The sequence below is a fragment of the Hirundo rustica genome, unplaced genomic scaffold (assembly GCF_015227805.2).
Source record: "Hirundo rustica isolate bHirRus1 unplaced genomic scaffold, bHirRus1.pri.v3 scaffold_277_arrow_ctg1, whole genome shotgun sequence".
Classification (NCBI taxonomy): domain Eukaryota; kingdom Metazoa; phylum Chordata; class Aves; order Passeriformes; family Hirundinidae; genus Hirundo; species Hirundo rustica.
In genome coordinates this window covers 1-24,205 of record NW_026690329.1, presented here as the reverse complement: position 1 = coordinate 24,205, position 24,205 = coordinate 1, and the positions used below count along the sequence as shown (strand labels likewise).

The following is a 24,205-nucleotide window of genomic DNA, read 5'->3' as shown; positions in this document are numbered from 1 at the left end:
GATCCCGACCCCCCCGGTGCGTGTGGTGGGAGGGGGTCTCGTGCCCCTTCACCTGCTTGGTGAAGTCCTGGACGAACTCGACGTAGGTGGGTGAGGTGGGGTCCTCGAGGTCCTCGGTGAAGTCCCGGTTGGTGACCCGCAGCTCCACCTGCACCGTCCCGTTGGTCTCTGGGAATGTCCAAAACCGGGCCGTGAGGGAGGTGGGACGCAGGTGGGACCCCGTGGATCCCTCCCTAGATCCCATGAGCTCGGGGCTCCAGGAGAAACGTCCTCCGCCCGTCGGAGGAGAACCTCAGTGACCCCGCGGCTCCGCTGGCTGATCCCAGCAATTTCCCAAAATTCCCACCCGGTCCTCCCAGGTGGATCCCGGTCCTGCTGACGGTTTGGAGCTGGGTCATCCCCCAAAACTTCCAGGTGGGAATCTCAGGTGGATCCTCACCCTGGGTGGGCAGGACCCACCACCTCTTCCCAAAGTTTAGGGTCCGGAGAGACTCCGCCACCCCTACGGAGGAGGTTCTTCGGGATACGGTCACACCTGGTTCACCCCCGCCTGGGGAACCCCTCCAGATCCTCCTCACCCCGTCAGATCTTATCCCACCGTTGGACGCATCCCCCCCCAAAAAAAAAAGGACGGAATTCCTACGGGCTTGGGTTTGGATGGTGTCTCTGACGTCATCACACATGTCCCCGGAGAAGCCGGGGGGACACTGGCAGTGGCCGTCGACCCAGGTGCCGCCGTTGTGGCAGGGCCCTGGAAGGAAAGGAGATGGCAGAGGAACGGGAAAGGACACGGAAACGGGACGGGGCGGAGGGAGGGGTGGGAAGTACCTGGAGTGGTGGTGGAGCGCGGAGTGGTGGTGGTGGTGGTGGTGGTGGTGGTGGTGGTGGTGGTGGTTGTGGTGGTTGTGGTGGTGGTGGTGGTGGTTCTCCGAGTGGTGCTGGTGGTCTTAGGTGTGGTGGTGGTGGTCCTAGGTGTGGTGGTGGTGGTCACAGGTGTGGTGGTGGTTGTATGGTTGGAGGTGGTGGTGCTAGGTGTGGTGGTGGTTCTAGGTGTGGTGGTGGTTGTATGGTTGGAGGTGGTGGTCCTAGGTGTGGTGGTGGTGGTGGGTGTGGTGGTGGTGGTGGTTGTATGGTTGGAGGTGGTGGTCCTAGGTGTGGTGGTGGTTGTGGGTGTGGTGGTGGTGGTTGTATGGTTGGAGGTGGTGGTCCTAGGTGTGGTGGTGGTCCTAGGTGTGGTGGTGGTGGTGGTTGTATGGTTGGAGGTGGTGGTCCTAGGTGTGGTGGTGGTCCTAGGTGTGGTGGTGGTGGTGGTTGTATGGTTGGAGGTGGTGGTCCTAGGTGTGGTGGTGGTCCTAGGTGTGGTGGTGGTTCTAGGTGTGGTGGTGGTTGTATGGTTGGAGGTGGTGGTCCTAGGTGTGGTGGTGGTGGTCCTAGGTGTGGTAGTGGTGGTGGTGGTCTTAGGTGTGGTGGTGGTGGTCTTAGGTGTGGTGGTGGTCGTTCTCTGGGTGGTGCTGGTGGTCTTAGGTGTGGTGCTGGTGGTGGTCTTAGGTGTGGTGGTGGTGGACCTAGGTGTGGTGGTGTTGGTTCCAGGGGTGGTGGCATTGGCCACAGGTGTCATGGTGGTGGTCCAAGGTGTGGTGGTGTTGGTCCCAGGGGTGTTGGTCATGGGTGTCGTGGTGGTGTTGGTCCCAGGTGTCGTGGTGTTGGTCACAGGTGTGATGGTGTTGGTCCCAGGGGTGGTGGCATTGGCCACAGGTGTCATGGTGGTGGTCCAAGGTGTGGTGGTGTTGGTCCCAGGGGTGGTGGTCGTGGGTATCGTGGTGGTGTTGGCCACAGGCGTGGTGGTGTTCATCCCAAGGGTGGTGGTAGTCTCAGATGTGGTGGTGATGGTCCCAGGTGTCGTGGTGTTGGTCCCAGGTGTCGTGGTGTTGGCCACAGGTGTCGTGTTGTTGGTTCCAGGTGTGGTGGTGTTGGTCACAGGTGTGGTGGTTGTTCCAGGTGTGGTGGTGTTGGCTACAGGTGTCACGGTGGTGGTCACAGGTGGCATGGTGTTGGTCATGGGGGTGGTGGTCGTAGGTGTGGTGGTGTTGGCCACAGGTGGGGTGTTGGTTCCAGGGGTGGTGGTGTTGGTTCCAGGGGTGGTGGTGTTGGTCACGGGGGTGTTGGTCATGGGTGTCATGGTGGTGTTGGTCACGGGTGTGATTGTGGTGGTCCCAGCTGTGGTGGTGCTCCCAGGTGTGGTGGTGTTGGTTCCAGGGGTGGTGGTGTTGGTTCCAGGGGTGGTGGTGTTGGCCACGGGGGTGTTGGTCATGGGTGTCATGGTGGTGTTGGTCACGGGTGTGATTGTGGTGGTCCCAGGTGTGGTGTTGGTTACAGGTGTGGTGGTGTTGGTCACAGGTGTGGTGGTGTTGGTCCCAGGGGTGGTGGTCATGGGTGTCGTGGTGGTGTTGGCCACAGGTGTCATGGTGGTGGTCCAAGGTGTGGTGGTGTTGGCCACAGGTGTGGTGATGGTGACCACAGATGTCGTAGCATTGGCCACGGGCGTCGTGGTGTTGGTCCCAGGTGTGGTGGTGTTGGTCCCAGGGGTGGTGGTGTTGGTCACAGGTGGGGTGTTGGTCACAGGTGTGATTGTGGTGGTCCCAGGGGTGGTGGTGTTGGCCACGGGGGTGTTGGTCATGGGTGTCATGGTGGTGTTGGTTCCAGGGGTGGTGTTGGTCACAGTTGTGGTGGTGTTGGCCACAGGTGTCACGGTGGTGGTCACAGGTGGCATGGTGTTGGTCATGGGGGTGGTGGTCGTGGGTGAGGTGGTGTTGGCCACAGGTGTGGTGGTGTTGGTCACGGGTGTGACTGTGGTGGTCCCAGCTGTGGTGGTGGTCCCAGGGGTGGTGGTGGTCACAGGTGTGGTGGTGATGGTCCCAGTTGTGGTGGTGTTGGCCACAGGTGTGGTGGTGTTGGTCCCAGGGGTGGTGGTGTTGGTCACAGGTGTGATTGTGGTGGTCCCAGCTGTGGTGGTGGTCCCGGGTGTGGTGGTGTTGGTCCCAGGGGTGGTGGTGTTGGCCACGGGGGTGTTGGTCCCAGGTGTGGAGGTGTTGGTCCCAGGTGTGGTGGTTGTTCCAGGTGTGGTGGTGTTGGCTACAGGTGTCGCAGTGGTGGTCACAGGTGGCATGGTGTTGGTCATGGGGGTGGTGGTCGTGGGTGAGGTGGTGTTGGCCACAGGTGGGGTGTTGGTCCCAGGGGTGGTGGTGTTGGCCACGGGGGTGTTGGTCATGGGTGTCGTGGTGGTGTTGGCCACAGGTGTGGTGGTGTTGGTTCCAGGTGTGGTGTTGGTCACAGGGGTGGTGGTGTTGGTCACGGGTGTGATTGTGGTGGTTCCAGGTGTGGTGGTGGTCACAGGTGTCATGGTGGTAGTCCCAGGGGTGGTGGTGTTGGCCACGGGGCTGTTGGTCATGGGTGTCATGGTGGTGTTGGTCCCAGGTGTGGTGGTGGTGGTCTCAGGGGTGGTGGTGGTCACAGGGGTGTTGGTCCCAGGGGTGTTGGTCCCAGGGGTGGTGGTGTTGGCCACAGGTGTCGTGTTGTTGGTCACGGGTGTGATTGTGGTGGTCCCAGCTGTGGTGATGGTCCCAGGTGTGGTGGTGTTGGTCCCAGGTGTGGTGGCATTGGCCACAGGTGTCATGGTGGTGGTCCCAAGGGTGGTGGTGTTGGCCACGGGGGTGTTGGTCATGGGTGTCGTGGTGGTGTTGGCCCCAGGTGTGGTGGTGTTGGTCACAGGTGTGATTGTGGTGGTCCCAGCTTTGGTGGTGGTACCAGGTGTGGTGGTGTTGCTCACAGGTGTGGTGGTGTTGGTCCAAGGTGTGGTGGTGTTGGTCCCAGGGGTGTTGGCCACAGGTGTGGTGGTGCTGGTCCCAGGTGTGGTGGTCACAGGTGTGGTGGCATTGGCCACCGGTGTCATGGTGGTGGTCCAAGGTGTGGTGGTGTTGGTCCCAGGGGTGGTGGTGTTGGTCCCAGGTGTGGTGGTGTTGGCCACAGGTGTCGTGTTGTTGGTCACAGGTGTGATTGTGGTGGTCCCAGGTGTGGTGGTGGTCCCAGGAGTGGTGGTGTTGGCCACAGGTGTGGTGATGGTGACCACAGATGTCGTAGCATTGGCCATGGGTGTCGTGGTGTTGGTCCCAGGTGTCGTGGTGTTGGTCACAGGTGGCATGGTGTTGGTCATGGGGGTGGTGGTTGTGGGCGAGGTGGTGTTGGCCACAGGTGGGGTGTTGGTTCCAGGGGTGGTGGCATTGGTCACAGGTGTCGTGGTGTTGGTCACGGGTGTGATTGTGGTGGTTCCAGGTGTGGTGGTGGTTACAGGGCTGGTGGTGTTGATCCCAGGGGTGGTGGTGTTGGTCCCAGCTGTGGTGGTGGTCCCAGCGGTGGTGCTGGTCACAGGGGTGGTGGTTGTTCCAGGTGTGGTGGTGTTGGTCCCAGGTGTGGTGGTGTTGGCTACAGATGTCACGGTGGTGGTCCCAGGTGTCACGGTGGTGGTCACAGGTGGCATGGTGTTGGTCATAGGGGTGGTGGTCGTGGGTGAGGTGGTGTTGGCCACAGGTGGGGTGTTGGTCCCAGTTGTGGTGGTGTTGGCCACAGGTGTGGTGATGGTGACCACAGATGTTGTGGCATTGGTCACAGGTGTGGTGGTGTTGGTCCCAGGTGTGGTGGTGGTGGTCACAGGTGTGGTGGTGTTGGTCACGGGTGTGATTGTGGTGGTCCCAGCTGTGGTGTTGGTCCCAGGGGTGGTGGCATCGGACACAGGTGTCATGGTGGTGGTCCCAGGTGTGGTGGTGTTGCTCACAGGTGTTGTGGTGTTGGTCCCAGGGGTGGTGGTGATGGTCCCAGCTGTGGTGGTGTTGGCCACGGGGGTGTTGGTCATGGGTGTCATGGTGGTGTTGGTCACGGGTGTGATTGTGGTGGTCCCAGCTGTGGTGGTGGTTACAGGTGTGGTGGCATTTGCCACAGGTGTCATGGTGGTGGTCCCAGGGGTGGTGGTGTTGGCCACAGGTGTGGTGGTGTTGGTCACGGGTGTGGTGGTGTTGGTCCCAGGGGTGGTGGTCATGGGTGTCGTGGTGGTGTTGGCCAGAGGTGTCGTGTTGTTGGTCACAGGTGTGGTGGTGTTGGTCCCAGGTGTGGTGGTCCCAGGTGTGGTGGCATTGGCCACCGGTGTCATGGTGGTGGTCCCAGGTGTGGTGGTGTTGGTCCCAGGTGTCACGGTGGTGGTCACAGGTGGCATGGTGTTGGTCATGGGGGTGGTGGTTGTTGGTGAGGTGGTGTTGGCCACAGGTGGGGTGTTGGTTCCAGTTGTGTTGGTGTTGGCCACAGGTGTGGTGATGGTGACCACAGATGTTGTGGCATTGGTCCCAGGTGTGGTGGTGTTGGTCCCAGGGGTGGTGGTGTTGGTCCCAGGGGTGGTGATGGTGACCACAGATGTCGTAGCATTGGCCACGGGCGTCGTGGTGGTGGTCCCAGGTGTGATTGCAGTGGTCCCAGCTGTGGTGTTGGTCCCAGGGGTGGTGGTGTTGGTCCCAGGGGTGGTGGCATTGGCCACAGGTGTCATGGTGGTGGTCGCAGTTGTGGTGGTGTTGGCCACGGGGGTGGTGGTCATGGGTGTCGTGGTGGTGTTGGTCCCAGGTGTGGTGGTGTTGGTCCCAGGTGTGGTGGTGGTTGTTCCAGGTGTGGTGGTGTTGGCTACAGATGTCACGGTGGTGGTCACAGGTGGCATGGTGTTGGTCATAGGGGTGGTGGTTGTGGGTGAGGTGGTGTTGGCCACAGGTGGGGTGTTGGTTCCAGGGGTGGTGGCGTTGGCCACGGGTGTGATTGTGGTGGTCCCAGCTGTGGTGTTGGTCCCAGGGGTGGTGGCATCGGACACAGGTGTCATGGCGGTGGTCCCAGGGGTGGTGGTGTTGGCCACGGGGGTGTTGGTCATGGGTGTCATGGTGGTGTTGGCCACAGGTGTGGTGGTGTTGGTCACGGGTGTGATTGTGGTGATTCCAGGTGTGGTGGTGGTTACAGGTGTGGTGTTGGCCACAGGTGTCATGGTGGTGGTCCAAGGTGTGGTGGTGTTGGTCCCAGGGGTGGTGGTCATGGGTGTCGTGGTGGTGTTGACCACAGGTGTCGTGGTGATGGTCCCAGGTGTGGTGGTGTTGGTCACAGGTGTGGTGGTGTTGGTCCCAGGGGTGGTGGTGTTGGTCACAGGTGTGGTGGTGTTGGTCACGGGTGTGATTGCGGTGGTCCCAGCTGTGGTGATTGTCCCAGGTGTGGTGGCATTGGCCACAGGTGTCATGGTGGTGGTCCAAGGTGTGGTGGTGTTGGTCCCAGGGGTGGTGGTCATGGGTGTCATGGTGGTGTTGGCCACAGGTGTGGTGGTGTTGGTCACAGGTGTGGTCGTGTTGGTCACAGGTGTGGTGGTGTTGGTCACAGGGGTGGTGGTGTTGGTCCCAGGTGTGGTGATGGTGACCACAGATGTCGTGGCATTGGCCACGGGTGTCGTGGTGGTGGTCCCAGGTGTCGTGGTGTTGGTCCCAGGTGTGGAGGTGTTGGCCACAGGTGTGGTGGTGTTGGTCCCAGGTGTGGTGGTGATAGTCCCAGGTGTGGTGGTGTTGGTCCCAGGGGTGATGGTTGTTCCAGGTGTGGTGGTGTTGGCTACAGGTGTCGCAGTGGTGGTCACAGGTGGCATGGTGTTGGTCATAGGGGTGGTGGTCGTGGGTGAGGTGGCGTTGGTCACAGGTGTGGTGATGGTGACCACAGATGTCGTGGCATTTGCCACAGGTGTCATGGTGATGGTCCCAGGGGTGGTGGTGTTGGCCACAGGTGTGGTGGTGTTGGTCACAGGGGTGGTGGTGTTGACCACAGGTGTCATGGTGATAGTCCCAGGTGTGGTGGTGGTTGTTCCAGGTGTGGTGGTGTTGGCCACAGGTGTCACGGAGGTGGTCACAGGTGGCATGGTGTTGGTCATGGGGGTGGTGGTCGTGGGTGAGGTGGTGTTGGCCACAGGTGGGGTGTTGGTTCCAGGGGTGGTGGTGGTTACAGAGGTGGTGGTGTTGGCCACAGGTGTGGTGGTGTTCATCCCAAGGGTGGTGGTAGTCTCAGATGTGGTGGTGATGGTCCCGGGCGTGGTGGTGTTGGTCACAGGTGTCGTGTTGTTGGTCACAGGGGTGGTGGTCCCAGGGTTGGTGGTGTTGGTCCCAGGTGTGGTGGTGTTGGTCACAGGTGTGGTGGTTGTTCCAGGTGTGGTGGTGTTGGCTACAGATGTCACGGAGGTGGTCACAGGTGTCATGGTGGTGGTCATGGGGGTGGTGGTCGTGGGTGAGGTGGTGTTGGCCACAGGTGGGGTGTTGGTTCCAGGGGTGGTGGCGTTGGTCCCAGGTGTTGTGGTGGTGGTCCCAGCTGTGGTGGTGTTTCTCACAGGTGTGGTGGCATTGGCCACAGGTGTCATGGTGGTGGTCCAAGGTGTGGTGGTGTTGGCCACAGGTGTGGTGATGGTGACCACAGATGTCGTAGCATTGGCCACGGGCGTCGTGGTGTTGGTCCCAGGTGTCATGGTGGTGGTCCCAGGTGTCGTGGTGTTGGTCCCAGGGGTGGTGGTGTTGGTCCCAGGGGTGGTGGTCATGGGTGTCGTGGTGGTGTTGGCCACAGGTGTGGTGGTGTTGGCCACAGGTGTCGTGGTGTTGGTCACAGGTGTGATTGTGGTAGTCCCAGCTGTGGTGATGGTCCCAGGTGTGGTGGTGTTGGTCCCAGGGGTGGTGGTCGTGGGTATCGTGGTGGTGTCGGCCACAGGCGTGGTGGTGTTCATCCCAAGGGTGGTGGTGGTCCCAGCTGTGGTGTTGGTCCCAGGGGTGGTGGTGTTGGCCACAGGTGTGGTGGTGTTGGCTACAGATGTCATGGTGGCGGTCACAGGTGTTGAGGTGGTGGTCATGGGTGAGGTGGTGTTGGCCACAGGTGGGGTGTTGGTCATGGGTGTCGTGGTGGTGTTGGCCACAGGTGTGGTGGTGTTGGTCACGGGTGTGATTGTGGTGGTTCCAGGTGTGGTGGTGGTCACAGGTGTGGTGGTGGTGGTCCCAGGGGTGGTGGTGTTGGTCACAGGGGTGGTTGTGATGGCCACGGGGGTGTTGGTCATGGGTGTCGTGGTGGTGTTCGCCACAGGTGTGGTGGTGTTGGTCACAGTTGTGGTGGTGTTGGTCCCAATTGTGGTGATGGTGACCACAGATGTCGTGGCATTTGCCACAGGTGTCATGGTGGTGGTCCCAGGGGTGGTGGTGTTGGCCACGGGGGTGTTGGTCATGGGTGTCATGGTGGTGGTGGTCCCAGGTGTGGTGGTGTTGGTCACAGGTGTCGTGTTGTTGGTCACGGGTGTGATTGTGGTGGTCCCAGCAGTGGTGATGGTCCCAGGTGTGGTGGTGTTGGTCCCAGGTGTGGTGCCATTGGCCACAGGTGTCATGGTGATGGTCCCAGGGGTGGTGGTGTTGGCCACGGGGGTGTTGGTCATGGGTGTCATGGTGGTGTTGGTCCCAGGTGTGGTGGTGTTGGTCACGGGTGTAATTGTGGTGGTTCCAGGTGTGGTGGTGGTTACAGAGGTGGTGTTGGTCACAGGGGTGGTGGTGTTGGTTCCAGGTGTCATGGTGGTGGTCCCAGGTGTCGTGGTGTTGGTCCCAGGGGTGGTGCCATTGGCCACAGGTGTCATGGTGGTGGTCCAAGGTGTGGTGTTGGTCCCAGGTGTGGTGGTGTTGGTCACGGGTGTAATTGTGGTGGTTCCAGGTGTGGTGGTGGTTACAGAGGTGGTGTTGGTCACAGGGGTGGTGGTGTTGGTTCCAGGTGTCATGGTGGTGGTCCCAGGTGTCGTGGTGTTGGTCCCAGGGGTGGTGCCATTGGCCACAGGTGTCATGGTGGTGGTCCAAGGTGTGGTGGTGGTCACAGCGGTGTTGGTCCCAGGGGTGGTGGTCACAGGTGTGGTGGTGTTGACCACAGGTGTGGTGGTGTTGGTCACAAGTGTGATTGTGGTGGTTCCAGGTGTGGTGGTGGTTACAGAGGTGGTGTTGGTCTCAGGGGTGGTGGTGTTGGTCCCAGGGGTGGTGGCATTGGCCACAGGTGTCATGGTGTTGGCCACAGGTGTGGTGATGGTGACCACAGATGTTGTGGCATTGGTCACAGGTGTGGTGGTGTTGGCCACGGGGGTGTTGGTCATGGGTGTCATGGTGGTGTTGGTCACAGGTGTGGTGGTGTTGGTCACGGGTGTGATTGTGGTGGTTCCAGGTGTGGTGGTGGTTACAGAGGTGGTGTTGGTCTCAGGTGTCATGGTGGTGGTCCAAGGTGTGGTGGTGATGGTCCCAGGTGTGGTGGTGTTGGCCACAGGTGTGGTGGTTATTCCAGGTGTGGTGGTGTTGGCTACAGATGTCGCGGTGGTGGTCACAGGTGTGGTGGTGTTGGTCATGGGGGTGGTGGTCGTGGGTGAGGTGGTGTTGGCCACAGGTGGGGTGGTTGTTCCAGGTGTGGTGGTGTTGGCTACAGATGTCGCGGTGGTGGTCACAGGTGGCATGGTGTTGGTTCCAGGGGTGGTGATGGTCCCAGGTGTCGTGGTGTTGGCCACAGGTGTGGTGGCATTGGCCACAGGTGTCATGGTGGTGGTCCCAGTGGTGGTGGTGGTGGTCCCAGGGGTGGTGGTGGTCCCAGGGGTGGTGGTGTTGGTCACGGGTGTGGTCGTGTTGGTCCCAGGGGTGGTGATGTTGGCCACAGGTGTCATGGTGATAGTCCCAGGTGTGGTGGTGGTGGTCCCAGCTGTGGTGATGGTCCCAGGGGTGGCGGTGTTGGTCACAGGTGTGGTGGTTGTTCCAGGTGTGGTGGTGTTGGCTACAGGTGTCACGGTGGTGGTCACAGGTGGCATGGTGTTGGTCATAGGGGTGGTGGTCGTGGGTGAGGTGGTGTTGGCCACGGGTGGGGTGTTGGTTCCAGGTGTGGTGGCGTTGGTCACGGGTGTGATTGTCGTGGTCCCAGCTGTGGTGGTGGTTATAGGGGTGATGGTGTTGGTCCCAGGTGTGGTGGCATTTGCCTCAGGTGTCATGGTGATGGTCCCAGGGGTGGTGGTGTTGGCCACGGGGGTGTTGGTCATGGGTGTCGTGGTGGTGTTGGCCACAGGTGTGGTGGTGTTGGTCCCAGGTGTGGTGGTGTTGGTCCCAGGAGTGGTGGTCATGGGTGTCGTGGTGGTGTTGGCCACAGGTGTGGTGATGGTGACCACAGATGTCGTAGCATTGGCCACGGGCGTCGTGGTGTTGGTCCCAGGTGTGGTGGTGTTGGTCATGGGTGTCATGGTGGTGGTCCCAGGGGTGGTGGTGTTGGTTCCAGGGGTGGTGTTGGTCACAGTTGTGGTGGTGTTGGCCACAGGTGTCGTGTTGTTGGTCACAGGTGTGATTGTGGTGGTCCCAGCTGTGGTAGTGGTCCCAGGGGGGGTGGTGTTGACCACAGGTGTCATGGTGATAGTCCCAGGTGTGGTGGTGGTTGTTCCAGGTGTGGTGGTGTTGGCCACAGGTGTCGCGGTGTTGGTCACAGGTGGCATGGTGTTGGTCATGGGGGTGGTGGTCGTGGGTGAGGTGGTGTTGGCCACAGGTGGGGTGTTGGTTCCAGGGGTGGTGGTGGTTACAGAGGTGGTGGTGTTGGCCACAGGTGTGGTGGTGTTGACCACAGATGCGGTAGTGTTCATCCCAAGGGTGGTGGTAGTCTCAGATGTGGTGGTGTTGGTCACAGGTGTGGTGGTGTTGGTCACAGGTGTCGTGGTGTTGGTCCCAGGGGTGGTGGTTCCAGGTGTGGTGGTGGTTACAGAGGTGGTGTTGCTCCCAGGTGTGGTGGCATTGGCCACAGGTGTCATGGTGGTGGTCCAAGGTGTGGTGGTGTTGGTCCCAGGGGTGGTGGTCATGGGTGTCGTGGTGGTGTTGGCCACAGGTGTGGTGGTGTTGGTCCCAGGGGTGGTGGTGTTGGTCCCAGGTGTCACGGTGGTGGTCACAGGTGGCATGGTGTTGGTCATGGGGGTGGTGGTCGTGGGTGAGGTGGTGCTGGCCACAGGTGGGGTGTTGGTCCCAGGGGTGGTGGTGTTGGCCACAGGTGTCGTGTTGTTGGTCACGGGTGTGATTGTGGTGGTTCCAGCTGTGGTGGTGGTTACAGGGGTGGTGGTGTTGGCCACAGGTGTCATGGTGGTGGTCCAATGTGTGGTGGTGGTGGTCCCAGGGGTGGTGGTGTTGGCCACAGATGTCGTGTTGTTGGTCACGGGTGTGATTGTGGTGGTCCCAGGGGTGGTGGTGGTCACAGGTGTGGTGGTGGTGGTCACAGGTGTCATGGTGTTGGTTCCAAGGGTGGTGGTGTTGGCCACAGATGTCGTGGTGTTGGCCACAGGTATGATTGTGGTGGTCCCAGCTGTGGTGTTGGTCCCAGGGGTGGTGGTCGTGGGTGTGGTGGTGGTGGTCCCAGGGGTGGTGGTGTTGGTCCCAGGTGTGATGGTGATGGTCCCAGGGGTGGTTTCGGAGGTCCCAGGTGCCATAGTGGTGGTCCCAGGGCTGCTGGTGGTTGTTCCAGGGGTTCTGGGGGTGCTCTCAGGGTTAGGGGTGGTCCCAGAACCGGTGGGAGAAGTCCCAAGGGTGGTGGCCGTGGTCCCGGTGGTGGCGGTGGTGTCTGGGATCGTGGTGGTGCCAGGGGCAGTGGAGGTGACGAGAGTGGTAGAGATGGTCTCAGGACCGGTCGTGGTGGCCCCAGGGACCGTTGTTGTCTCAGGGGCAGTGGTGGTCCCAGGTGCTGAGGTGTTGGTCCCAGTGAAGATGGTGGTGGTCCCATAGGGTGTGGTGGTCTCAGGGCTGGTGGTCCCAGGGATGGTCGTGGTGGCACCAGGGGTTGTGGCTGTCTCAGGGATGGTGGTGGTGGTCCAAGGGATGGTGGTCCGGGGGAATGACGTGGTGGTCTCAGGTGTTGTGGTGGTCTCAGCACTGGTGGTGGTCTCAGGGATGGTGCTGGTGATCCTGGGGCTGGTGGTCCCAGGGAATTCTGTGGTGGTCCCAGGGGTCGAGGTGGTCTCAGGGAACGTTGTTGTCTCAAGGTTGGTGTTGGTCCCAGTGAAGATGGTGGTGGTCCTGTAGGCAGTGGTGGTCTCAGTGCTGGTGGTCTCAGGGAATGTCGTGGTGGTCCCTGGTGTCACTGTGGTCCCAATTACGGTGGCGGTGGTCTCAGAGGACAGGGTGGTGGTCCCAGGGAATGTGGTGCTGCTGGGACCAGTGGAAGAGGTCCCAGGGAAGTTTGTGGAGGTCCCATAGGAGATGGTGGTCCCAGGGATGGTCGTGGTGGCACCAGGGGTTGTGGCTGTCTCAGGGATGGTGGTGGTGGTCCAAGGGATGGTGGTCCAGGGGAATTCTGTGGCAGTGTCAGGTGTTGTGGTGGTCTTAGCACTGGTGGTGATCACAGGGAGGGAGCTGGTGATCCCAGGGCTGGTGGTCCCAGGGAATTCTGTGGTGGTCTCAGGGCTTGTTGTGGTCCCAGGGAATGTAGTGGTCCCAGGGTTGGTGTTGGTCCCAGGGAAGATGGTGGTAGTCCCAAAGGAGGTGGTGGTCTCAGGGCTGGTGGTTTCAGGGACGGTCGTGGTGGCACCAGGTGCTGTGGTTGTCTCAGGGATGGTGGTGGTGGTCCCTGGTGTCGTTGTAGTCCCACCTCTGGTGGTGGTGGTCTCAGAGAAGGTGGTGGTGGTGTCAGGGGTGGTGGTTTCAGAGGTCATGGTGGTCTCTGGAATGGTGTTTGTCACAGCTGTTGGGGTGGTGGTCGCATATGGAGTGGTGGTCTCAGGGCTGGTGGTTGTCATCTCAGGGCTGGTGGTCCCAGGGTTGGTGGTGGTGGCCCCAGAAGAGGTGGAGGTCTCAGGAAGGGATGTACCAGGGATGGTTGTGGTGGTGTCAGGGGATGTAGCAATGGTCTCAGGACTGGTGGTGGTCTCAGGGCTGGTGGGCCAAGATAACGTCATGGTGGTGCCAGGGGTTGTACTGGTGCCACCTCTGGTGGTGGTGGTCCCAGAGAAGGTGGTGGTGGTGTCAGGGGTCGTGGTGGTGCCAGGGGTGGTGGAGATGGTCTCAGGGGTGGTGGCGGTGGTCTCAGGGATCGTTCTGGTGGTCTCAGGGAATGTCGTGGTGGTACCAGATGCCGTGGTGGTCTCAGCACTGGTGGTCCCAGTTACGGTGCTGGTGGTCCCAGGACTGGTGGTCCCAGGGAATTCCGTGGTGGTCCCAGGGGTCGCGGTGCTCTCAGGGAACGTTGTTGTCTCAGGACGGGTGTTTGTCCCGGGGGTTGTGGTTGTGGTCACAGGGAAGGTGGAGGTGGTCCAAGAGGGGGTGGTTGTCCCGGTGACGGTGGTCCCAAGTGTCACTGTTGTCCCAGTCATGGTGGTGGTGGTCCCAGGACTGGTTGTGATGGTCCCAGGAGCAGTTATGGTTGTCCCAGGGGTCCTGGTGCTCTTAGGGGCTGTGGCGGTCTCAGGTGTGGTGGTCCCAGGTGTGGTGGTCCCAGTTTTGGTGGTCCCGGGTGTGGTGGTCCCAGGTGTGGTGGTCTCAGGTGTGGTGGTCTCAGGTGTGATGGTCCCAGTTTTGGTGGTCTCAGGTGTGGTGGTCTCAGGAGCTGTTGTGGTCCCAGGTGTGGTGGTCTCAGGTGTGGTGGTCTCAGGTGTGGTGGTCCCAGGTGTGGTGGTCTCAGGTGTGGTGGTCTCAGGGGCTGTGGTGGTCCCAGGTGTGGTGGTCCCAGGTGTGGTGGTCCCAGTTTTGGTGGTCCCAGGTGTGGTGGTCCCAGGTGTGGTGGTCTCAGGTGTGGTGGTCCCAGGTGTGGTGGTCTCAGGGGCTGTGGTGGTCTCAGGTGTGGTGGTCCCAGGTCTGGTGGTTGTCCCCCAGGCCGTGGTGGTCCCAGGTGTGGTGGTCCCAGGTGTGGTGGTCCCAGGTGTGGTGGTTGTCCCCCAGGCCGTGGTGGTCCCAGGTGTGGTGGTCCCAGGTGTGGTGGTCCCAGGTGTGGTGGTTGTCCCCCAGGCCGTGGTGGTCCCAGGTGTGGTGGTCCCAGGTGTGGTGGTCCCAGGTGTGGTGGTTGTCCCCCAGGCCGTGGTGGTCCCAGGTGTGGTGGTCTCAGGTGTGGTGGTCTCAGGTGTGGTGGTTCTCCCCCAGGCCGTGGTGGTCCCAGGGGCGCTGCTGGTGCCAGGGCTGGTGGCCGCTCCAGGTGTCACGGTTGTCTCAGGGCTGGAGGTGACCCCAAGGGCTGTGGTGGTCTCAGGGGTGGTGGGGGACCAAGGGGAGGTGGGGGTGGTCCCAGCACTGGTGGTGGGCACAGGGACGGTGCTGGTGGTCTCAGGATGGGTGGTCTCAGGGAATATTGCGGTGGTCCAAGGGGTGGTGGTTGTCTCAGGGGTGGTGGTGGTGGTCCCTGGTGTCGTTGTAGTCCCACCTCTGGTGGTGGTGGTCTCAGAGGAGGTGGTGGTGGTGTCAGGGGTTTTGGTGGTGCCAGGGGTGGTGGAGATGGTCTCAGGGGTGGTGGCGGTGGTCTCAGGGATCGTTCTGGTGGTCTCAGGGAATGTCGTGGTGGTACCAGATGCCGTGGTGGTCTCAGCACTGGTGGTCCCAGGGAGTTCCGTGGTGGTCCCAGGGGTCGCGGTGCTCTCGGGGAACGTTGATGTCTCAGGACGGGTGTTTGTCCCCAGGGTTGTGGTTGTGGCCACAGGGAAGGTGGAGGTGGTCCTAGAGGGGGTGGTTGTCCCGGTGACGGTGGTCCCAAGTGTCACTGTTGTCCCAGTCATGGTGGTGGTGGTCCCAGGACTGGTTGTGATGGTCCCAGGAGCAGTTATGGTTGTCCCAGGGGTCCTGGTGCTCTCAGGGGCTGTGGCGGTCTCAGGTGTGGTGGTCCCAGGTGTGGTGGTCTCAGGTGTGGTGGTCCCAGTTTTGGTGGTCCCAGGTGTGGTGGTCCCAGGTGTGGTGGTCCCAGTTTTGGTGGTCCCAGGTGCAGGTGTGGTGGTTGTCCCCCGGGCCGTGGTGGTCCCAGGTGTGGTGGTCCCAGGTGTGGTGGTCCCAGGTGTGGTGGTCTCAGGGGCTGTGGTGGTCCCAGGTGTGGTGGTCCCAGTTTTGGTGGTCCCGGGTGTGGTGGTCCCAGGTGTGGTGGTCCCAGTTTTGGTGGTCTCAGGTGTGGTGGTCCCAGGTGTGGTGGTCCCAGTTTTGGTGGTCTCAGGTGTGGTGGTCCCAGTTTTGGTGGTCCCAGGTGTGGTGGTCCCAGGTGTGGTGGTCCCAGGTGTGGTGGTCTCAGGTGTGGTGGTCTCAGGTGTAGTGGTCTCAGGTGTGGTGGTCCCAGGTGTGGTGGTCCCAGGTGTGGTGGTTGTCCCCCAGGCCATGGTGGGCCCAGTTTTGGTGGTCCCAGGTGTGGTGGTCCCAGGTGTGGTGGTCCCAGGTGTGGTGGTTGTCCCCCAGGCCGTGGTGGTCCCAGGTGTGGTGGTCCCAGGTGTGGTGGTCCCAGGTGTGGTGGTTGTCCCCCGGGCCGTGGTGGTCCCAGGTGTGGTGGTCTCAGGTGTGGTGGTCTCAGGTGTGGTGGACCCAGGTGTGGTGGTCCCAGGTGTGGTGGTCTCAGGTGTGGTGGTCCCAGGTGTGGTGGTCTCAGGTGTGGTGGTCCCAGGTGTGGTGGTCTCAGGGGCTGTGGTGGTCCCAGGTGTGGTGGTCCCAGGTGTGGTGGTCCCAGGTGTGGTGGTTGTCCCCCAGGCCGTGGTGGTCCCAGGTGTGGTGGTCCCAGGTGGGCTGGTCCCAGGTGTGGTGGTCTCAGGTGTGGTGGTCCCAGGTGTGGTGGTCCCAGGTGTGGTGGTCTCAGGTGTGGTGGTCCCAGGTGTGGTGGTCCCAGGTGTGGTGGTCTCAGGTGTGATGGTCCCAGGTGTGGTGGTCCCAGGTGGGCTGGTCCCAGGTGTGGTGGTTCTCCCCCAGGCCGTGGTGGTCCCAGGGGCACTGCTGGTGCCAGGGCTGGTGGCCGCTCCAGGTGTCACGGTTGTCTCAGGGCTGGAGGTGACCCCAAGGGCTGTGGTGGTCTCAGGGGTGGTGGGGGACCACGGGGAGGTGGGGGTGGTCCCAGCACTGGTGGTGGGCACAGGGACGGTGCTGGTGGTCTCAGGATGGGTGGTCTCAGGGAATATTGCGGTGGTCCAAGGGGTGGTGGTTGTCTGAGGGGTGGTGGTGGTGGTCCCTGGGGTGGTGGTGGTCTCAGGGAGGGAGGTCCAAGGGAACGTCGTGGTGGTCCCAGACATGCTGGTGGTCTCAGGAGCTGTGATTTCAGGGGTGGTGGTGGTGGTCTCAGGGATTTTGGTGGTCTCAGGGTTGGTGGTCCCAGGGACGGTCGTGGTGGCACCAGGTGCTATGGTTGTCTCAGCCATGGTGGTGGTGGTCCAAGGGATGGTGGACCAAGGGAAAGACGTGGTGGTCCCTGGGGTTTTGGTGGTCTCAGGCATGGAGGTCCCAGGGAACTCTGTGGTGGTCCCAGGGGTGCTGGTGGTCTCAGGAGCTGTGATTTCAGGGGTGGTGGTGGTGGTTTCAGTGGTGGTAGAAAAGGTCTCAGGTCCTGTGGTGGTCCCAGGGGTGGTGGTGGTGGTCTCAGGGATTTTGGTGGTCTCAGGGATTTTGGTGGTCTCAGGGCTGGAGGTCCCAGGGAACTCTGTGGTGGTCCCAGGAGTGCTGGTGGTCTCAGGAGCTGTGATTTCAGGGGTGGTGGTGGTGGTTTCAGTGGTGGTAGAAATGTTCTCAGGTCCTGTGGGGGTCCCAGGGGTGGTGGTGGTGGTCTCAGGGAGGGAGGTCCAAGGGAATGATGGGGTGGTCTCGAGGGTCGTTGTGGTGGTCCTGCTTACAGTGGTGGTTGTCTCTGAGAAAGGGGTGGCGGTGTCAGGGATTGTGGTGGTGACAGGGATGGTGGTGGTCTCAGGGAATGTCACAGTGGTGCCAGAGGTCGCGGTGGTCCCTGGGATGGTGGTGGTCCCAGTTGTGGTCGTGGTACCATCAACGTTGGTTGTCCCACTTCTGGTGGTGGTGGTCTCAGAGAGGGTGGTGGTGGTGTCAGGGGTTGTGGTGGTGCCAGGGGTGACAGAAATGGTCTCAGGGGTGGTGGTGGTGGTCCCTGGCATGGTGCTGGTGGTCTCAGGGCTGGTGGTTTCAGGTCTGGTCGTGGTGGTCCCACTAACAGCGGTGGTGGTCTCGGTGAGGGTGGTCCCAGAGAATGCTGAGGAGGTGCTGGGCCTCGTGGTGGTCTCAGGGAACGGTGTTGTCTCAGGGGTGGTGGTCGTCCCAGGTGTTGTGGCGGTGGTCCCAGGAAGGGTGGTGCCCTCAGGGCTGGTAGACCCAGGGATGGTGGTGCCAGGGGTGGTGGTGGTCCCAATTATGGTGGTGGTGGTGGTCTCAGAGAAGATGGTGGTGGTGTCAGGGGTTGTGGTGGTGCCAGGGATGGTAGAAGTGGTCTCAGGGGTGGTGGGAGTGGTCTCAGGGATTGTTCTGGTGGTCTCAAGGAAGGTTGTGGTGGTCCCAGAGGCCGTGGTGGTCTCTGGGATGGTGGTGGTCCCACTTGTAGCTGTGGTACCATCAATGTTGCTTGTCCCAGTGGTCATGGTGGTCTCAGGGGTGGTGGTGGCCCCATTCACAGTGGTGGTGGTCTCAGGGGTGGTGGTTTCAGGGATGGTCGTGGTGGCACCAGGGGCTGTGGTTGTCTCAGGGATGGTGGTGGTGGTCCAAGGGATGGTGGTCCGAGGGAAAGACGTGGTGGTCTCAGGGGTTGTTGTGGTGGTCCCACTTCTGGTGGTGGAGGTCTCAGAGAAGGTGGTGGTGGTGTCAGGGGTTGTGGTGGTGCCAGAGGTGGCAGAAATGGTCTCAGGGGTGGTGGTGGTTCCAGAGATGGTGCTGGTGGTCTCAGGGAGGGTGCTGGTGATCCCAGGAGTGGTGGTCCCAGGGAAGATGGTGGTGGTCCCATAAGGGGTGGTGGTCTCAGGGCGCGTGGTTTCTGGGATGGTGGTGGTGGCCCCAGTGGTTCTGGTGGTCCCATTCACAGTGGTGGTGGTCTCAGGGAAGGTGGTCCCACCTGTCGTGGAGCTCTCAGTGAACGTTGTTGTCTCAGGCGTGATGTTCGTCCCAGGTGTTGTGCTGGTGGCCCAAGGGACGATGGTGGTGGCCCCGTAGGGCGTGGTTGTTCCAGGGGTGGTGGTGGTCTCATGGGTTGTTGTCATCCCCAGGGTGATGGTGGTGGTCCCAGAGAAGGTGGTGGTGGTCCCAGGGGTCACAGTGGTCTCAGGGAGCGTTGTTGTCTCAGGGCTGGTGGTGGCCCCAGAGGGTGTGGTGGTCTCAGCACTGGTGGCCCCAGGGATGGTCGTGGTGGCACCAGGGGTTGTGGTTGTCTCAGCCATGGTGGTGGTGGTCCAAGGAATGGTGGTCCGAGGGAAAGACGTGGTGGTCTCAGGGGTTGTTGTGGTGGTCCCAGAGGTGGTGGTGGTGGTCTCAGAGAAGGTGGTGGTGGTCCCAGGGGTTGTGGTGGCTCCAGGGGTGACAGAAATGGTCTCAGGGGTGGTGGGGGTGGTCCCTGGGATGGTGCTGGTGGTCTCAGGGCTGGTGGTTTCAGGTCTGGTCGTGGTGGTCCCACTAGCGGCGGTGGTGGTCTCGGTGAGGGTGGTCCCAGAGAATGCTGAGGAGGTGCTGGGCCTCGTGGTGGTCTCAGGGAACGGTGTTGTCTCAGGGGTGGTGGTCGTCCCAGGTGTTGTGGCGGTGGTCCCAGGAAGGGTGGTGTCCTCAGGGCTGGTAGACCCAGGGGTGGTGGTGGTCCCAATTACGGTGGTGGTGGTGGTCTCAGAGAAGGTGGTGGTGGTGTCAGGGATAGTGGTGGTGCCAGGGGTGGTAGAAGTGGTCTCAGGGGTGGTGGGAGTGGTCTCAGGGATTGTTCTGGTGGTCTCAAGGAAGGTTGTGGTGGTCCCAGAGGCCGTGGTGGTCTCTGGGATGGTGGTGGTCCCACTTGTAGCCGTGGTACCATCAATGTTGCTTGTCCCAGTGGTCATGGTGGTCTCAGGGCTGGTGGTGGCCCCATTCACAGTGGTGGTGGTCTCAGGGCTGGTGGTGGTGGCACCAGGTGCTGTGGTTGTCTGACCCATAGTGGTGGTGGTCCAAGGGATGGTGGTCCGAGGGAAAGACGTGGTGGTCTCAGGGGTTGTTGTGGTGGTCCCACTTGTGGTGGTGGTGGTCTCAGAGAAGGTGGTGGTGGTGTCAGGGGTTGTGGTGGCTCCAGGGGTGACAGAAATGGTCTCAGGGGTGGTGGGGGTGGTCCCTGGGATGGTGCTGGTGGTCTCAGGGCTGGTGGTTTCAGGTCTGGTCGTGGTGGTCCCACTAACGGCGGTGGTGGTCTCGGTGAGGGTGGTCCCAGAGAATGCTGAGGAGGTGCTGGGCCTCGTGGTGGTCTCAGGGAACGGTGTTGTCTCAGGGGTGGTGGTCGTCCCAGGTGTTGTGGTGGTGGTCCCAGGAAAGGTGGTGTCCTCAGGGCTGGTAGACCCAGGGATGGTGGTGCCAGGGGTGGTGGTGGTCCCAATTACGGTGGTGGTGGTTGTCTCAGAGAAGGTGGTGGTGGTGTCAGGGGTTGTGGCGGTGCCAGGGGTGGCAGAAACGATCTCAGGGGTGGTGGGGGTGGTCCCTGGGTTGGGGGTGGTCTCAGGCCTGGTGGTCTCAGAATTGGTGGTCTCAGGGAAGGTTGTTGCCTCAGGGGTGGTGTTTGTCCCAGGTGTTGAGGTGGTGGTCCCTGGGATGGTGGTGGTGGCCCCAGAAGAGGTGGTGGTCCCATGGCTGGTGGTTTCAGGGATGGTCAAGGTGGTCCCTGGGGTTGAGGTGGTCCCAGGGAATGTTGCTGTCTCAGGGGTGGTGGCTTCAGGGATGGTCGTGGTGGCACCAGGGGTTGTTCTTGTCTCAGCCATGGTGGTGGTGGTCCAAGGGATGGTGGACCAAGGGAATAATGTGGATGTCCCAGGGGTCGTGGTGGTCCCAATTCGGGTGGTCTCCGAGAAGGTGGTGGTGGTGTCAGGGATCGTGGCGGTTCCAAGGGTGGTGGGAGAGGTCCCAGGGGTGGTGTTGGTCTCAGGACTGGTGGTCCCAGGGAATTCTGTGGTGGTCCCAGGGGTCGCGGTGCTCTCGGGGAACGTTGTTGTCTCAGGATGGGTGTTTGTCCTGGGGGTTGTGGTTGTGGTCACAGGGAAGGTGGAGGTGGTCCAAGAGGGGGTGGTTGTCCCGGTGACGGTGGTCCCAGGTGTCACAGTGGTCCCGATTACGGTGGTGGTGGTCTCAGAGAAGGTGGTGGTGATGTCAGGGGTTGTGGTGGTGTCAGGGGTTGTAGAAATGGTCTCAGGACTCATGGGAGTGGTCTCGGGGATTGTTCTGGTGGTCTCAGGGAATGTGGTGGTGGTCCCAGGGGTCGTGGTGGTCTCAGGGCTGGAGGTCACAGGGACGGTTGTGTCAGGGGTTGTGGTTGTCTCAGGTGCGGTGGTGGTCCCAGGGATTGTTCTGGTGGTCTCAGGGAATGTCATGGAGGTCCCAGGGGTCATTGTGGTCTCACTTTCAGTGGTGGTGGTCTCAGGGGCTGTGGTGGTCCCAAGGGTGGTGGTCCCAGAGAATGTCCTGGTGGACACAGGGGTCACGGTGGTCTCACTTATGGTGGTGGTCTCAGGGCTGGTGGTCCAGGGATGGTCGTGGTGGGCACCAGGTGCCGTGGTTGTCTCTGGGCTGGTGGTGGTGGTGGTCTCTGGGATGGAGGTCCAGGGGAAAGACGTGGTGGTCTCAGGGGTCACTGTGGTGGTCCTGCTTACCATGATGGTGGTCTCAGAGAAGGTGGTGGTGGTGTCAGGGGCTGTGGTGGTACCAGGGGTGGTGGAAATGGTCTCAGGGGTGGTGCTGATGGACCCAGGGAATGCTGTTGAGATCCTGGGGCTGGAGGTCCCAGGGAATGCCGTGGTGGTCCATGGGGCCCTGGTGCTCTCAGGAATTGTGATTTCAGGGATGTTGTTGGTGGTTTCAGGCGTTGTAGAAATGGTCCCAGGGATGGTGCTGGTGGTTCCTGGTGTCGTTGTGGTCCCACTTGCAGTGGTGGTGGTGGTCTCAGAGAAGGTGGCGGTGATACCAGGAATGGTGCTGGTGGTCCCACTTACGGTGGTGGTGGTCTCAGGCCTGGTGGTCTCAGGGAACGTTCTGCCAGAGGTTGTTCTGGTCTCAAGGGTGCTGCTCTCAGGGAATGTTGTTGTCTCAGCAGTGGTGGTCATCCCAGGTGTTGAGGTGGTGGTCTCAGGGCTGGTGGATCCAGGGACGGTCGTGGTGTGGCCAGTGGCTGTGGTGCTCTCAGGGAGGGTGGTCCCGGTGGCCGCTGTGGTCCCACTTGTGGTGGTGGTGGTGGTCCCAGGGGAGACAGTTGTGACCTCAGGGATGGTGGTCCCAGGGATTGTTGTGGTGGTCCCTTGGACAGTGGTTGTCCCAACTGAAGTTGCGGTGTCACCAGTAGTGGTGGTCCCACTTGCTGTGGTGGTGGTCCCAGAGAAGGTGGTGGTGGTGTCAGGGGTTGTGGTGGTTGTGGGGGTGGTGGAGATGGTCTCAGGGCTGGTGGTGACAACAGGGATTGTGCTGATGGACTCAGGGAAGGTGGCTGTGGTCTCAGCACTGGTGGTCTCAGGGAATGTGGTGGTGGTCCCAGGGCTTGTTGTGGTCTCAGAGATCGTTGTTGTCTCAGCGCTGGTGGTCCTGGGGGTGGTCGTGGTGGCACCAAGTGTTGTGGTTGTCTCAGGGGCTGTGCTGGTGGTGGTCTCAGGGCTGCTGCTTTCAGCGATGGTCACCAGGGTGCTGGAGGCTGTTGAGATCTCAGGGAATGTTGTTGTGATCACGGGGATGGTGCTGGTGGTGCCAGGGGTTGTGGTGGTGCCAGGGGTGTCAGAAATGGTCTCAGGGGTGGTGGGAGTGGTCCCTGGGAATGTGCTGGTGGTCTCAGGGAATGTCGTGGTGGTCCAAGGGGTCGTGGCTGTCCCAGGAACTGCGGTTTCAGGGATGGACGTGGTGGTTTCAGGGGTTGTAGAAATGGTCCCAGGACTTGTGGGGGTTGCTCCTTGGGACTGTGCGTGTGATCTCAGGGGTGGTGGTCGCAGGGAATGTCTTGGGTGGTCCCACTTGCTGTGGTGGTGGTCTCAGAGAAGGTGGTGGTGGTCTCAGGGGTTGTGGTGGTGCCAGGGGTGGCAGAAATGGTCTCAGAGATGGTGGGAGTGGTCCCTGGGTGAGTGGTGGTCTCAGCCATGGTGGTCTCAGGGAAGGTCGTGGTGGTCCATGGGGCCCTGGTGCTCTCAGCAATTGTGGTTTCAGGGATGGTCGTGCTGGCTTCAGGCGTTGTAGAAATGGTCCCAGGGATTGTGGTGGTGGTGGTCCCAGGTGATGTGGTGGTCTCTGGGCTGGTGGACTCAGCCATGGTGGTCCCAGAGAATGTGGTGGTGGTCCCAGGGGTCGTGGTGGTCTCAGGGAAGGTTGTTGTCTCAGGGCTGGTGTCTGTCCCCATGAAGGTGGTGGTGGTGCCGTAGGCGGTGGTGGTCTCTGGGATGGTGGTGGTGGTCTCTGGGATGGTGGTGGTGGTCTCTGGGATGGAGGACAAAGGGAAAGACGTGGTGCTCTCAGGGGTTGTCTGGGTGGCTGCACTCAGAGTGGCGGTGGTCTCAGAGAAGGTGGTGGTGGTGTCAGGGGTTGTGGTGGTGTCAGGGGTGGCAGAAATGGTCTCAGCACTGGTGGGGGTCTCTGGCATGGTGCTGGTGGTCTCAGGGGATTTGGTTTCAGGGAAGGTCATGGTGGTCCCACTTATGGTGGTGGTCCCAGGGGAGACGGTTGTGATCTCAGGGGTGGTGGTCCCAGGGATTGCTGTAGTGGTCCCTTGGACAGTGCTTGTCCCAACTGAAGTTGTGGTGTCACCAGTCGTGGTGGTCCCACTTGCTGTGGTGGTGGTCTCGGAGAAGGTGGTGGTGGTGTCAGGGGTTGTGGTGGTTGTGGGAGTGGTGGAGATGGTCTCAGGGGTGGTGCTGATCCCAGGGGTGGTGGTGATACCAGGGATGGTGCTGGTGGTCTCAGGACTGGTGGTCCCAGGGAATGTCATGGTGGCACCGGAGGTCGTGGTTCTCTCAGGGAAAGTTGTTGTCTCAGGGGTGGTGTTTGTCCCAGGGGTTGTGGTGGTGGTCCCAGGGAAGGTTGTGGTGGCCCCATGCAGGGTGGTGGCCTCAGGGCTGGAGGTCCAAGGGAATGTCGTGGTGGTCCCAGGGGTTGTCATGGTCCCACTTTCGGTGGTGGTGGTCTCAGAGAAGGTGGTGGTGGTCTCAGGGGTTGTGGTGGTACCAGGGGTGGCAGAAATGGTCTCAGGGGTGGTGCTGATGGACCCAGGGAATGCTGTTGTGATCTCAGGACTGGAGGTCTCAGGGAAGGTCGCGGTGGTCCCAGGGCTTATTGTGGTCTCAGGGAACGTTGTTGTCTCAGGGCTGGTGTTCGTGCCCATGAAGGAGGTGGTGACCCCATAGGCGGTGGTGGTCTCTGGGATGGAGGTCCAGGGGAATGATGTGGTGCTCTCAGGGGTTGTTTGGGTGGTCCCACTTGCTGTGGTGGTGGTCTCGGAGAAGGTGGTGGTGGTGCCAGGGGTTGTGGTGGTGCCAGGGGTGGTGGAGATGGTCTCAGGGGTGGTGGTGACAACAGGGATTGTGCTGATGGACTCAGGGGAAGGTGGCTGTGGTCTCAGGACTGGTGGCCTCAGGGAATGTGGTGGTGGTCCCAGGGCTTGTTGTGGTCTCAGGGAAATGTTGTCGTCTCAGCGGCTGGTGGTCCCAGGGGGGTGGTCGTGGTGGCACCACGTGTTGTGGTTGTCTCAGGGGTTGTGCTGGGGGGTCTCAGGGCTGGTGCTTTCAGGGAATGTCGCGGTGGCCCCAGGGGTCGTGGGTGGCCCCAGGAAATGTTGTTGTCTCAGGGCTGGTGTTTGTCCCCCGTGAAGGTGGTTGGGGTCTCTGGGATGGAGGGTCCAAGGGAATGATGTGGTGCCCTCAGGGGTTGTTTGGGGGGTCCCACTTACTGTGGTGGTTGGTCTCAGAGGAGGTGGTGTGTGGTGGTCAGGGGTGTGGTGGTGCCAGGGGTGGAAGAAAGGTCTCAGGGGTGGT

At 61.3% G+C, this 24,205-nt stretch overlaps 1 protein-coding gene across 1 annotated transcript in view; it reads right to left on the bottom strand.

Moving 5' to 3' along the window:
* Positions 1–23,842, bottom strand: part of LOC120747894 (mucin-17-like) — a gene marked incomplete at its 5' end in the record, with an annotated part of 37,818 nt that extends 13,976 nt beyond the window's left edge. The window contains 14 exons of the mRNA XM_040053944.1: positions 834–2,217; positions 2,359–2,862; positions 2,981–3,003; positions 3,165–3,789; positions 4,286–4,415; positions 5,192–5,520; positions 5,723–5,862; positions 6,705–7,899; positions 8,449–9,310; positions 9,716–13,752; positions 14,467–14,895; positions 16,000–19,741; positions 21,131–22,065; positions 22,200–23,842. Coding sequence (XP_039909878.1) covers positions 834–2,217; positions 2,359–2,862; positions 2,981–3,003; positions 3,165–3,789; positions 4,286–4,415; positions 5,192–5,520; positions 5,723–5,862; positions 6,705–7,899; positions 8,449–9,310; positions 9,716–13,752; positions 14,467–14,895; positions 16,000–19,741; positions 21,131–22,065; positions 22,200–23,842 — 15,978 coding nt within the window. The remainder of the gene's footprint in view (positions 1–833; positions 2,218–2,358; positions 2,863–2,980; positions 3,004–3,164; positions 3,790–4,285; positions 4,416–5,191; positions 5,521–5,722; positions 5,863–6,704; positions 7,900–8,448; positions 9,311–9,715; positions 13,753–14,466; positions 14,896–15,999; positions 19,742–21,130; positions 22,066–22,199) is intronic.
* Between the last annotated feature and the right edge of the window lie 363 nt (positions 23,843–24,205).